This window comes from Saccostrea cucullata, unplaced genomic scaffold (genome assembly GCF_032062105.1).
Source record: "Saccostrea cucullata isolate Sc308-1 unplaced genomic scaffold, CSIRO_AGI_Scuc_v1 ctg2261, whole genome shotgun sequence".
NCBI classification, from domain to species: domain Eukaryota; kingdom Metazoa; phylum Mollusca; class Bivalvia; order Ostreida; family Ostreidae; genus Saccostrea; species Saccostrea cuccullata.
The window spans coordinates 60,025-74,242 of record NW_026918991.1 but is presented as its reverse complement, the minus strand read 5'-3'; the positions used below and the strand labels follow the sequence as shown (position 1 = coordinate 74,242).

Below are 14,218 nucleotides of genomic sequence, written 5' to 3'. Positions count from 1 at the left end.
AGGCATGAATCTGTTGCGATCAAGAGATTTGAACAGGATAAGCTCCAAAATGTTAAATCAAGTGGTCTTGTCGTTTGTAAGGAGTACCCCTTTCTTGCTGCATCACCTGACGGAATAATCAATCAACAGGAGCTTGTAGAAGTCAAATGTCCATATGTCAGTAGAAATAAAAAGATTTCAACTCTGACGGTGCCATATTTAAAGCAGACCAACGAAGGAAAATATAGTCTTGATCCCAACCATGACTACTTTTATCAGATACAAGGACAACTACTGTGTACCGGTGCAAACACATGTATTTTTACTGTATGTTTAGCAAACAATTTGAAAGTAAATGACATCACATACATTGAAATCAAACGTGATGATGCATTCATAGCTGACATGATTAATAAGCTAAACAACTTTTACAAAGACTACTTCAAACGAGCAATTCTTGAGAAATATTTCTACAAGCCTTACAGTGAATCTTTGTGAATGTGTGCAATAAAATATACATAGAAATCTTCTAAACAAATACAGTACATATAGTGTTGTCTACATTTCTTATCTTATTTAGCATCAATATTTCTGCCTATATTTCAAATTTGAAATATGAAAGCTAAAGACATTTTGAAAAAAAAAATTTTTCTATGCATTTGATGATACAATACCAGTGCGAAAATTGCACAACATAAAACAGACAAATACTATATCTGATGACATGCATGCTTCAGCACTTGTTAAAGGATGTGTTAAAATTTTATAAGTTTTACCAAGTCCAATAATTCTTTCTATATGAACTCTTTTACTTGACACTTTTCTATCATTAAGAACAATTCTTCCTGACATTCTGTTCCTATTTCTAAAAAATGTAGGAATGTTTATAGTAACATCCTTAGAAGCAAAAATATCTTGGACATTAAAACCTTTATCAGCCATTAAACTGTCACCTTGATCACAAAGATTTTTAAGACAACTTCTCTCAACTATTTGCCTGTCACTTGTCGACCCACAATATGCTGGGCTAACAAAGTTCACAAGGCCTCCTGGTGTACACCCTATTAAAGCTTTCATTGTATTTCTGTTTTTATATGTTGAAAATGTGGCTTGCTGTGCCCTAGGTGTACTTGGTTTTTTAATTGGAAATTCAGTTGCATCTAAAATGGCTCTGGTAGTTGGAAATTTTGACTTAAAATCTGATGGTGCAAAATAACGAACAAGAGATTGAGATGGCCAAATTGAAATCTCTCGCCACTGTTTTGACATAAATAAAATCCAGGTAAGAACAATATTTTTAACAGTACTTTCTGAAACATTGAAAAATCTTGAAAGATCAAAATTGGTAGTATACCTCCGTAGTTTCATAAGTGTCATAAAATACTGATTGGGAATAGATACCCCTTGAACTTGAAAAAATACATATCTTAAACAATATGCAGCAGGGCCAAGTGACTGCAGTGTAAACAAAAACTTGGCATAAGTTTCAAGGCCAGTATAAAAATGTATGGCTGAATTATCCTTTTCGAACTGTTCAACTGAAAATATTGGCTGTGACTGTGTTTGTGTACAGGTGTCTCTTAATTCAACAGAGTTTAATTTTTCCTCCTCGTCACACACTTTTGAGTCATCAGCTAGCACAGTTTCTTCCACACAGTCTAATTCAGTGAAACTGCATTCTAATTCTTCATGGCAGAATTCATCAAACTTTCTTTTTCTGCTATCCCTGCCTTCTGCTCTGGATGCTCGGCCAAATGAACTTTCTGTCTCCTTTGTCCAAAAGAAAATGCTTGGCACAGCAGTATTCTTCAGTCTTCCAGATAGAGGTTTCTGTCCTATATATAAACAGTAAAACACATTACACTGTGCAACAACATTTAATGATTGTACAAAATACTAAAACCATAGACCTTTGCTTTAAGTCTGTGCTCAAATCAATGCAGTGCCCCCCCCCCCCCACACACACACACACATATTTTGATGATATTGTATTTGATACTAAAAAAATTACGTGAAGTGTATTTAGATGTTTTATCTTTCCTTTTCACAAAACAAAACAAAAATAATATCATATCGGAAACCTATTTAAATCTACATATACGTATAATTATAATTATACACAACAGTGACAACAATAAATTTAAGAATTTGTTCACAGTACGTTCACTGAATTCTGTTATTTACAATATAATTCTAAAACTGAGTATATAATAATTTAATGTCGTTATAATATACCCTGAATAGTCTCCGACACGTAGTCATCTGAAGTAAAATGTCGTTTACAAACAACAGCTGACTTCGAAGGCTCCCATAGCTTGTTTGTGCGCTCGTCCAAGCGTTTAATCGCAACAATCCACTTGTTTCTTCTTAACTTTTCCATAGGGAACTGATGTCCACCTCTTTCGTGACATCCAGGCACACAACAACAATTACTAGGCATTATTCTTTGTATTTAAAACAATCGTAAACCTTACAATCCAAGTTTATTTACAATGTGTTTATCACGAGGCGGAAGTTTATCAAGGACCGGGACACGTAGCGCCACCGCAACACGAACGATAACTCACTACTATTAACCATTGGATAAGCTCCCTTAAAATTTGTTGACGTTTTATGGATACCTAGCCAGAAATAATTACATACATTTTACAAAATGTTGTTCTCAATTAAATATATACAGAAAAAGAAAAAAAATATCTTTACTTTTGGAATACATCTTTTAGAAGTTAAATCATTTCATAACATCTATACGGTAGTTAATTTACCAAATTTTGATTATTTATAATCTGAGCAAAATATTAAACCTCACAACTTTTCATATTTAAAATATTATAAAATATTATTAAAATCAATCATTATTTGGAGGGGGGCATTATTATAAACATTCAAATTTTTTATCTCTGTTATATATATAGACCCTATACTTAATGCTAATGCCCCCCCCCCCAACATAAAACACCTTAAAATGACTTCTGGTGCCCCTTTTTGCGCCTGCATATTAACTTTCCTTGTTAATGATCTCAAAACTGAAATATTCAATTCCCTTTTCCACCTCTAAAATTGCTTCCAATTTTTAAGTTATTTCAAATGAACTAAATCTACAAGAAACAAAGTGAAATTCATTTTCTGAAGGAGAAGAATCAGTAGTTTGAAATTGAAAAATTGCGAAATAGGAAATATATTTTTATACATTTTATATTTTATTTTATTTATTCAATTTGACAAAAACCACATGTGGCACAAGTCATACATACAGTTAACAAATATATAATTACATAGATTTTCTTATATTAAATGCATAAAGATATATACATGTTTTATTAAAAAAGTGTAAAAAAAAAATCTGTTCTTAGATTTTATTAAGAGAACATAAAAATAAAAACAGTTAATATACCTTAAATATCACTAAAAATAAGCACACAAATTTAAATTTTAAAAAGTAACCTACATTTTTTTTTCTGATGGATAAGAGAATATTTTATTATTATAGCATATTTGCACTCATTATTTCAATGTGTACATTTGAAAAAAAAATGTTTAATTAAGGATTAAATATTTTTTGTGTTAAACCATTAATCACAATTATTGCTTTAAACATATTCTAACATATCATAATGTACATAATATCGAACGATGATATAATGTTGTTCATTGAAGAAATTTTGCAGTTGCTTATAAATAATTTTTTCTCTAAAATCAAATTGTGTGAAAAACTCACTTTTTTTTTTTAAAAAAACTGTTATTTAAGGGTTTACAAAAGTTCACATGAACAACTAAGATTTGTTAAAATAATTACTTGTCGGTTTTAAATAAAACAGTAAAAAATAAAAATACAGCTATGTATGTCTTGCATGAATAATATACGGATGAAAATATTTTTTTGAGGTTTTTATAAGTTTGATTGATAGACATATTTTTAAAGTTGTAATGTGGGTTTGCGAGTTGCTTCTCTTTTTAGGTCACCTCAGTAAACTCAGGTGACCTATTGCTATCTGTTTTCGTCCGTCGTCGTGCGTCCTTTGTCGGTCGTAAACTTTCGAACATTTTTAGCTTCTTCTCTGAAACCACCGAACCAATTTCAACAAATTTTGGTAATTAGCATCTATGGGTAAAGGAAAACAAAAAAATGTGAATTTCATGGTCGCTGCCCCCATGGTGCCTGAGGTGTGAGGCCAAAACCACTAAAATTAATGCAATCTTTAAAAATCTTCTTTACTCCAGCTGGACATCAAGCAGTCAAACTGTTTGCATGATTGTAATCAGCATTGAGTTCTCTACCAAAATTGTGAAATTCATGGCCCCTGGGTCAGGGGTTTGGTGTAAAAGTGGGGCTACATAGATCATATATGAAAAGCCTTCTGCTCCTGGGTATTAAACAAATTAGCCAAGGACATAGTTATGATATCCAAAAGTGTCTCTTCAGAATTTGTGAATTTCATGGCCCCTGGGTCAGGGGTTCTGGTGTTAGTGCGGGGCTCTGTTGATTATATATTAGAAAAAAATACATTCATTCTTTGAAAATCTTCTCCTCTGCTACTGGGTATAAAACAAACTAATAAGTACATAGTTATGATTAACAAGAGTGCATCTTCCAAAATTGTGAGTTTTGTGGCCCCAGTGTGACATGGGTTCTGGTGTTAGGGCGGGGCTCTATTGATTATATAGCAAAAATGCATCAATTCTTTAAAAATTTTCTTTTCTGCTCCTGGGTATTAAACCATCAAACTATGTACATAGTTATGATGAAGAAGGATACCTCTCCCCAATTTGTGAATTTTATTGCCCCAGGGTCAGGGCCGGGGTTCTGGTGTTAGGGCGAGGCTCTATTGATTATATAGCGAAAATGCATTAATTCTTCAAAAATCCTTCTCTGCTCCTGGGAATTATACCAATAATACGTGACAATACTGGAATTCTTTGAAATCTTTTCCATTGCTCCTCGGTATTATGCCAGTGATCTTTGTATTTATATTCGTGGGTTGGGGGTGGTGGTGGTGGGAGTTAAAGTATATAGTCTGAAGAAAAATAATGCTTTGAAATCTGCTCTGTGGTATTAATCAACCATTAATTTTATGATGAAATGAAACTTTTGATAAATTTCATAAATTTTAAAATATGTGGCCCCAGGGTATGTGGTTCCTGTAAGGTGGGGTGCACGACTGGTTATAAAGTTGAAATGCATTCTCTATTTGTTACTCTGATCTTACTGTGGATATAAAGTAAGCAGGCTAAGCGTAAAATTAAGATAAGCATATATGCCTCTTTCTAAATTGTTAATTTCTTTATTTCTGGTTTAAAACACGTACCAAATTCAATTGTTGGAAAGATGTTTCATGTTACCCGTGGGCCTCTTGTATAAATACTTATTTAAAAGCAATTTTCAATGAATATTCAAGAAAGGACAATTCAATGAATTTTTCTCATCTGCATTTTAGCAAGGAATACCAGTATTTGATATTCTTTTATTTTTATACTATTTTTTTTATATTTTAGAATTTCAAATAGAAAATTGTGAAATATTGCTTCTTATATCAGGGGCAATTATTTTGTGTAAATTTATATGCTAAGTTATTTTTTGCTTTTTATGATATACAGGGGAAATTTTCCATTTTTGCCCTCTTCTTGATTGGGCGAATTTAAACCGGGGCGAATTCAAATTATACAGCACAATTTCCTAAACAGAACTGTGACTGGGCGAATTTTAAACGGGCCAAAAATGTTCGCAAGTGCAAACGGGCAAAAATAAGACGTGGCGAAAATAACTCTGTATACCGTACTTGATTAGCTCAATTTCTTCTGTTCTCCGAAAGTTTTCAATTATTTTTAAGTGCTTTTTTAAGAAAAAAAAGTGTTGATCCAGTAACTTTTTTTCTTCTGAGTTACGGCGTTTTCAAGTTCTGATCTAAAGAAAAACTATGTCTCAGAAAAAAACATTCCTTAAAACAGTGTTTTTGAAATTATTGATTTATTTTGGCACTAAAGAATCAGACCTAGAGTAAGAGAAGTGATACATGTAGATTAGGAAGTGTCTTAACTGTAACGTTTACCTCGTTGTCATAAAGTTTGTCTCTCTGTCCGTTTATCTAATTATCTAGCGAGTTTCCGCATAAACCGATCTATTCCCAAGACGGTTGTTACATGTTTTATAATTTTTGAATTAATTTGGATAATATTGCAAATGTTGAGTTAATATCCTATTAATCGCTAAAGTGGAGAAATCGACACTAAAACGACCGGTGATATTTGTCGGGAAATCCTAAGGGAAATTTACCCAGGGCTGCTGCATATACATGTACAATATACATTGAAGTAGTTAGCACCAGCCTTTCATTGCTGAAACAATTGTTTAAAAAGGATGACTTAACGATCTATAAAATAAAAAGTTGGTGTTACATTCCACCTTTACAAACTACACAGTCATGTAATTATGAAATGAAATTGTCGTGGATGACATTTTTGTGTAATTTCAGCTTCATTGTAGAAATATAAAAGATAAATTCACGCTAAAATGACATAAACATTATGGTTACAGTTAGTATTCCAATCATTGTATGTATTTTTGTTTCCTTTAATTAAAGTGTAAATTCTAAACAGAAAATATGACTTCTAGTTTTGTCACAGTAGGGGAGACTGAATTTAAGATAATGCAGTTAGCAGATGCCATTACATGTTTCGAAGTGATTTAAAATCGGAAATTGAAATATTCAATATCTTTTCATAATTTCAAGCATTGTTCAGGACTGCAAATAAATTTAAATAAAACTGAAGCAATTTGGAAAGGAAAGAATACAAATTTCAAACCAGGAATCTTGCCAGTGAAATGGTCATAAGGTGAATTTTTACCTGTTTAGTTCAAGCGGGGAACAAAACGTCCGTGCTAAGGACTTTTAAAATAGAAAATTAGAATAACTAAAAATAGCATGTTCATATGGAAAACTGAAAAGCCTAATGTTTAAAGTTCAGTATCCTGCCAACAAATTTATAAAGGTGCATTTCATGTCCCAATTTTGAAGCACAATCAAAATCATTAAAGCTTGGTCGGGTAAGAACGATATTAGGTAATACAAAAGCAAGATGGAGAAGTATTATTTAATCTTTCCTGACGGGTATAATATTGAATGACTTTATGATAAACAGATGTTGTTTAAATTGGCTATATGCATATTTAACATTACCACAATTTTACAGTCATTTTTAAAATATGGACACAACTAAAATGTAATAATAATGATTTGCAATTTAATATCACATTTAATATTCACAGGTCATACTAAGTTCTGTAATGCGAAAAAATCATATACAACAGGTAAGTAGACATAAAAACAATGAAATAACTTTAAAAATTACACACAAATAAACAAATAAAAACAGGATAAATTTTCTTTTAAAAAATAAAGCAGGAAAAATAACGGTTTATGGTATCTAAGACACATGAATATTCATCTACTGTTTGACACATGTTACTGAAAGATATCTACATCTTTTTTATAGTAATTAATAAAAAAATGTTTTATGACAATGACATGCAAAATAGTTATATCAGATAACATCTGACTTTTATCTCAAGGGCTAACCAATTTTTGAAATAAAGAGAGAAAATAGCATTAATCTTATCAAAATACATGTTCAACAAACATTCTAGGTTTTTGCATTTGTAATGCTAATTCCCTTCCGACAAGCGCAAAAGATTAAACTCCTTCCTAAAACTGCCAAAAAATCAAGTGCGACATATTGAAATACTTACAGCTAAACAAAGAGATCTATAACAGAGGAGGAAGAAATCGATGCGAGGCCCCTGTGTTGCGACCACTATTGAAATAACGACCACTATTGAAATAATTATATCAATAGTAGTTGATAGTGCATTTCAATAGCAAAGATAGTTTGTAACCACTATTGAAATACTACCACTATTGAAATAAATTTTTCACTAGTGGTTAAGAGTGCATTTCAATTGCAAACATAGTAAGTAACCACTATTGAAATAATTACATCAATAGTGGTTGAGAATGCATTTCAATTGCAAACATAGTTAGTAACCCCTATTGAAATACAACCACTATTGAAATAATTATATCAATATTGGTTGAGACTGTATTTCAATATCAAACATAGTAATAACCACTATTGAAATAATTATTTCTGGGTGAGATTCCTTTCAATAACAAACATAGGTTGCAACAACTTTTGATATAATATTCACATATATAATAAAGATTTCAATATGCATTAGATTATGGGTTTAGTTTTGAAGTATTATCAGAAACTATCATAATAATTATTTAAAACACTTTTGAAATGATAATATCAATAACTATCTTACTTTTCATTTAGGGACAGATAATACAAACGAAATATAGATGACTGGATTGGTATATATGTTTTTGTCTTATTTCATTGAAAATAAAAATAAATAAATAATAAATTTCTGGAATATAAAGAAATTGTAAACATTCTGTGATTTTCAAAATGTTGTTTCATTATAACTCATCCTTATTAATTCATACACTTTAATAATTATCTATATATTTTTCAACCCAAATCCAATTTTTGTGAAGTTCTGGATAAAACATAAAAATTAGGCGATAAAACTTTTCTTTCAATATTGATCGTATTATAATGGTGGTTGAAACTTATGGTAATCATATTGAAAAGCACTCTTCCCTACTATAAAATAATTATTTCAATAGTGCTTGTATTTCAGTAGTGGTTAAAACCTATGGTAATGATATTGAAATGCACTCTCACCCACCATCAAAGTAGTATTTCAATAGTGGTTACTAACTATGTCTTTTATTGAAATGCACTCTCAACAACTTTTGATATGTTTATTTCAATAATTGTCGTATTTTAAAGCCGCTTAACCCGAAACAGGCGCATATTATCTTACACAATAAAAGTACCTCATTACATAGATAATATACAAAAATAAATTATAAATTTGATTCAATAGTTTATAACAACAATCCTTACATGGAAAATGCAGATCAAAAACCTTATTGACAAACAGTAGTTCCTGACGGAAGTTAAGATCTGTTGTGAAGTCAATATTGAACATAATAAGTTTATCGGACATACCTAATAATGAGGATAATTCAAACCCGAGTATTTTTTTCTCTATTTAGTAGAAGCCTTAGTCATAATACATCTTTTCAAAGTTAAGAAATTTGTTGAATATAATACATAGTAACTTTTATAATAAATATGCATATTTTAAGAATAAAAGAATAATCAGATATTTAATATGATTGTTATAAAGGAGGTAAACTATTGTCCGTGTACAGGTAATACATGTACTTCGTTGTGAACAAAAATGCTCGGGTTCGTTATTCATGATATAAACATGCAAGCGATATATTTATTTTTCTCGAAGGTGATTTCACGCGATATCAACAATGATCAACATAGGATTATTTTTTGTGTGACTTTTTTAACTTTTGAATTTTGATATCTTTTAAAAGAAAAAGACATCGGGGATATAATTTGACAAAAGTTCAAACAATTTATGGACAATTATTTTTCAAAAAGAAAAACGAATATATATTTAAGCGATAAGAATCGGTCCAAGCGGCTTTAATACTTGTGATTACCTATGTTTGTTTTTTAAAAGCATTCACACCTACTATTGAAATAGTTATATCAATAGTGGTCGTATATCAGTTGTGGTAACTTACAATGTTTGCTATTGAAATGCACTCTCAACCACTATTGATATAATTATTTCAATAGTGGTCGTATTTCAATAATGGCTACTTACTGTGTTACATGTAGCTATTGAAATGTACTCTCAACCGCTATTGATATAATTCTTTCAATAGTGTTCGTATTTCAATAGTGGTAATTGCCTTTGTTTGCTATTGAAATGCACTTTCGACCACTATTGATATAATCATTTCAATAGTGGTCGTATTTCAATAGTTGTTGCTAACTGTGTTAGCTATTGAAATGCACTCTCAACCGCCATTGATATAATTATTTCAATAGTGGTCGTTATTTCAATAGTGGTTGCAACAATGCTTCAGTGTTGATACAAAATGTAACTATTTAAAAAGTTTTGAATACATTTTGTATTTAAACTGAATTAAAACTGAAATATATCTCATATTTAACAACAGGCCCATGGGCCTTATAGGTCTCATAAGTATTGTGCAACAACTTTCAAACAATTAAATTTGGTCCATGTTTTATACCAGAGGCCATGAAATTCGCAATTCACAATTTTGAAAGAGGTACCATTGCTTATCATAATTATAGATGTATAGCATGCTTTCTCCATATACTAGAATAACATTAAGAGAAAATGCATTTCCACTCTATACCCAGTTGTGCATCCCATCTCAAAGAAGCCACATATCTCAAAATTTTGCTAATTGTAACAAAAAATGGTTGATAAATGCCAAAGAGCAGATTTAAAGGCATTTATTTATTTTCAGACTTTGTACCCTCCTAACCCCCAACCCGGGCAAGGGGGGGGGGGCATAAAACTACCGTAAATCTGGAGTTTTTTTTCGTCGATTTTATTCGGCGATTTCGGGTCAAAATGCTGTCGATTGATTTTTTGTGTCAAGATTTTGCGAATGACCACAGCTTTGTTTACATTTTCTTATTGGTATTTCATTTTTTAGAAAAAAATTTTTGCGAATGCAATGAACTCGCAAATTTGCTTAAACTTTATCTAAAGCAAATATATATATATATATATATATATATATATATATATATATATATATATATATATATATATATATATATATATATATATATATATATATATATATATATATATATATATATATATATATATATATATATATATATATAACCAATATAGCCCCGTCCTAACACAAGAACCCCTGACCCTGGGGCCCATAAAAAATCACAATTTTGGAAGAGGCACTCTTGCTCATCATAATTATGTACTTGGTTCGTTTACTTAATACAAAAAAGCAGAGACGATTTTTCATAGAATTCATGCGATTTCACTATATAATCTATATAGCCCCGCCCTAGCACTAGAACCCCTGACCACGGGGCCATGAATTTCACAATTTTGGTAGAGGTCAGGACTCATTGCTCATTACATTCATGCCAACAGTTTGCCTGCTTGATGTCGAGGAGTCAAAAGGAAGATTTTTTAAAAGATTGCAAAAATTTAAGTGGTTTTGCCCCCACCCCTCAGGCCTTAGGGGGACGGGGACCATAAAATTCATAAAATTCACAATTTTCGTTCCCTTTAACCCATAGATGCTGTATACCAAATTTGGTTGATATTGGTTAAGCGTTTCAGAGAAGAAGCTGAAAATGTTCAAATTAACACACGGCGCACAACACACGACACATGACTACGGACGAAAACGGATAAGAATAGGTCAATCAAGTGACCAAAAAATGGAACATATCCATAAAGTTAATACTCTCGTATAAGATTTATGCAGATACATTACAATCGCAGACTTTTACTGTTTTTATTTTACACATTTTAAACATCAGCTTTAAGTAAAATTGTTATTCTTCGTAATCATATAACTTCACTAATTAAATATACTATAATATATTAATTTCAGTTCTCATCATTGTATGTTATAAATCTGGTTGTTATAAATCTGGTGGTAAGATGACGTTCCAGGATTTCTATTGTTTCCTTTAAATCAGAAGCTTTAGCATAGTCTAGAACGTCACGACCAGAGTTGTCCTTTATTTCAATATCTGCACCGAAGTTTATTAGTGTTGAGATGTTGGTAGGTTTATGTACTGCGTAATGAAGGGGTGTACAACCTGCTAAATTTTGCTGATTTACAAACTCTTTCACCGTATTATGATTAAGGAACATATAATCAATCAGATCTTTAAAATCTACAAATAAAGAGCTATAATGCAAGAACGTGTTTCCAATAACATCTTTGATTGAGAGGATACTCCGATCTTCATTCCATTCAGATCCACATATTGTGAAAAAATTATAGATTAAATGATTATTTTTCTTTGTTAAAAACACAATTGGCCAAATTTCATACTTGAACATGCTAAAATTATTACTATACAATTCGTCAGCGGGAGGGAAAAAAGAAGATTCCAAATACTTTTCTTGCCTAACCCAGTCCTGACAGCGCGTTTCAGCACGTCGTTCTGGACAGAGACAAGGTATTGTGCTTTTGTGAAAATTCCATAATTCATCAGGAAGCATTGCAAGAACGATATTGTACAAATCAAAATACTTGCCAAGCTTTAAAGCTTCTTTAATAAAATTGTCAAATTCAAGAGGATGACATTTATGATCTGCAAAACTGTTGTTCATAAGATTTCTCATACACCTGCGTACAATTTCATGATTCCCATCGGACGTGTATCTTTCTAGAAACAAATCAACCATTTTAACAAATTCATTGTCTATTGCGTAATCGCAGGCAATTTGTCCCTCATTATCCACTGCTTTTTTCAACTCTGTCTTATCAAGCAGTCTGCTGACCCAGCACAAGTTGTTGTCTAGAGTTGCTAAATGTAAGAGTGACTGGCCCTTTTCATTTTTGTACTTATCAATTCTACTTCTATATTTTCCCAGAAACTTTATGATATCCTTTTCAATCATGATAGATTGCAACAAGTACCTATAGTTCTTTTCATGTAAATAAGCTCCTTTTTCAAACAGTATATCATAAATGTCATAGTGATGGTTTGTAATTGCCATGGTCAAAGCATTTAGTCCTTCACTTAATTCTATATTAATATCAGCCTCAGTCGTCAATAATCCCCCCACGAGATTCTTGTAATTATGGCGACAACACAATATCAGCGGTGTAAAACCATCATTATCTCTTGCATTAACATTTGCTCCTTTAGATATCAGGAAGAAAATAACATCTCTATGTCCATTCTTTACTGCAATGTGTAATGAGGTAGATCCAGTCTTGTCTGATAAGTTAACATTTGCACCATGTTCTACTAGTGTTGTCACTATCTTGAAATTTCCGCTAACACAGGCCAAATGAAGGGGACTGGAACCATGTACATTTGTAGCATTAATGTTTCCTCCACTCTTTATAATCAATTGTACTAGAAGTAAACGACAATCGACGCAGGCTATATGCAAAGGTGTGCATTCTTCTTTGTCGTATGCATTTACATTTACTTTATAATGAATGAGTGTTTTAACGATTTCCGGAAAATTTTTTGAACAGGCTATTCGTAAGGGTGTGTGGCCTTTAATGTCTGCCGTGTTTAAATCGAACTTTTTTTCAATAAGATTATCCGTTATTCTTTTAAACTTCTTTGAAATTTCTTGATCAAACTGTAAAACAAAATTAGAATCCGTTGCTAATAATGCATAATGAAGAGCTGTTCTCCCTTCATTATCAATTGCATTTACAACTGCCTTGTATTGTAGAAGAACTGATAAACATTTTTTTCCGATAAATGCTTTGCTGCAAAATGAAGTGGTGTTTGTTTAACGTCTGATTGAATATTTGCATCTGCTCCCTTGGAGAGAAGATAAGCAACAAGGTCTGAATGATTTTGTGCACAACTTATATGAAAAGCTGTAAGACCCTGCATATTCTTGGAATTTATCTCCGCTCCGTATTCTAGGAGTGTGGAAATAATACTCTTATTCCCATTTATGCAAGCTTTTTGTACCCCTTCCTGTAATTGTTGCCTCTTAAGTCCCTTCTTAATTACCAATTTCAAGATATCAAAATCTCCATTTAGGCAAATCAGAGTCAAAGGAGTATCACCAATTTTAGAGGATATGTTGATATCGCACCCTCTTTCAATAAGGGCTTGCACTGCGTTGGTGTGTCCTTCAGATATAAATTTATGTATTGGTGTTAGTCCCCGGGAATCTTGCAAATCAATTTCCGCTCCATTGCACAAAAGGTGGTCAACAATTTCTACGAAATTATTTCTGCATGCGAGGGAAAGAGGTGTTTCTTCATCCTTATCTTTCAAATTAACATTAGCCCCACAGGAAAGTAAGGTGTTTATTACTTCTAAATGTCCTTCTTGACAAGCTCCATGAAGAGGTGAAAAGCAATCTTGATTTGCAAAATTTACAGAGGCGCTATGCCGAATTAAGAAACGCACAATACTGCAATGTCCATAGAAACTAGGTCACTGCCAATGGGGAAACTGTTTCATCAAAGAGTTTATATTCTGAAATGAAGTCCCTTTCTGAACAAACTTTGGTTTGGATAAGATATTCAAGTATTTCTATATTACCAAAAATACAAACAAGTAGAGGGATGGG

General features: G+C 31.8%; 2 protein-coding genes across 5 annotated transcripts in view; both read right to left on the bottom strand.

Annotated features, from left to right (window-relative positions):
• The window catches only part of LOC134276729 (uncharacterized), a 108,227-nt gene that overhangs the window by 62,124 nt on the left and 31,885 nt on the right, over window positions 1–14,218 (bottom strand). The window lies entirely within an intron of this gene.
• On the bottom strand, window positions 616–2,447 carry LOC134276769 (uncharacterized). The gene is made up of 2 exons (XM_062759059.1): window positions 2,215–2,447; window positions 616–1,814 (listed from the first exon to the last, which is right to left on the bottom strand). The coding sequence occupies exons 1-2, from the start codon at window positions 2,417–2,419 to the stop codon at window positions 631–633; spliced, it is 1,389 nt and encodes a 462-aa protein (XP_062615043.1). The 5' UTR covers window positions 2,420–2,447; the 3' UTR covers window positions 616–630.

Excerpts from the sequence above, each read along its gene's own strand:
- LOC134276769 (XM_062759059.1), bottom strand. The coding sequence starts at position 2,419 with ATGCCTAGTAATTGTTGTTGTGTGCCTGGATGTCACGAAAGAGGTGGA. Across the intron at positions 1,815-2,214 it reads CGTGTCGGAGACTATTCAGG|GACAGAAACCTCTATCTGGA; the intron begins GTATATTATAAC and ends GTTTATATATAG.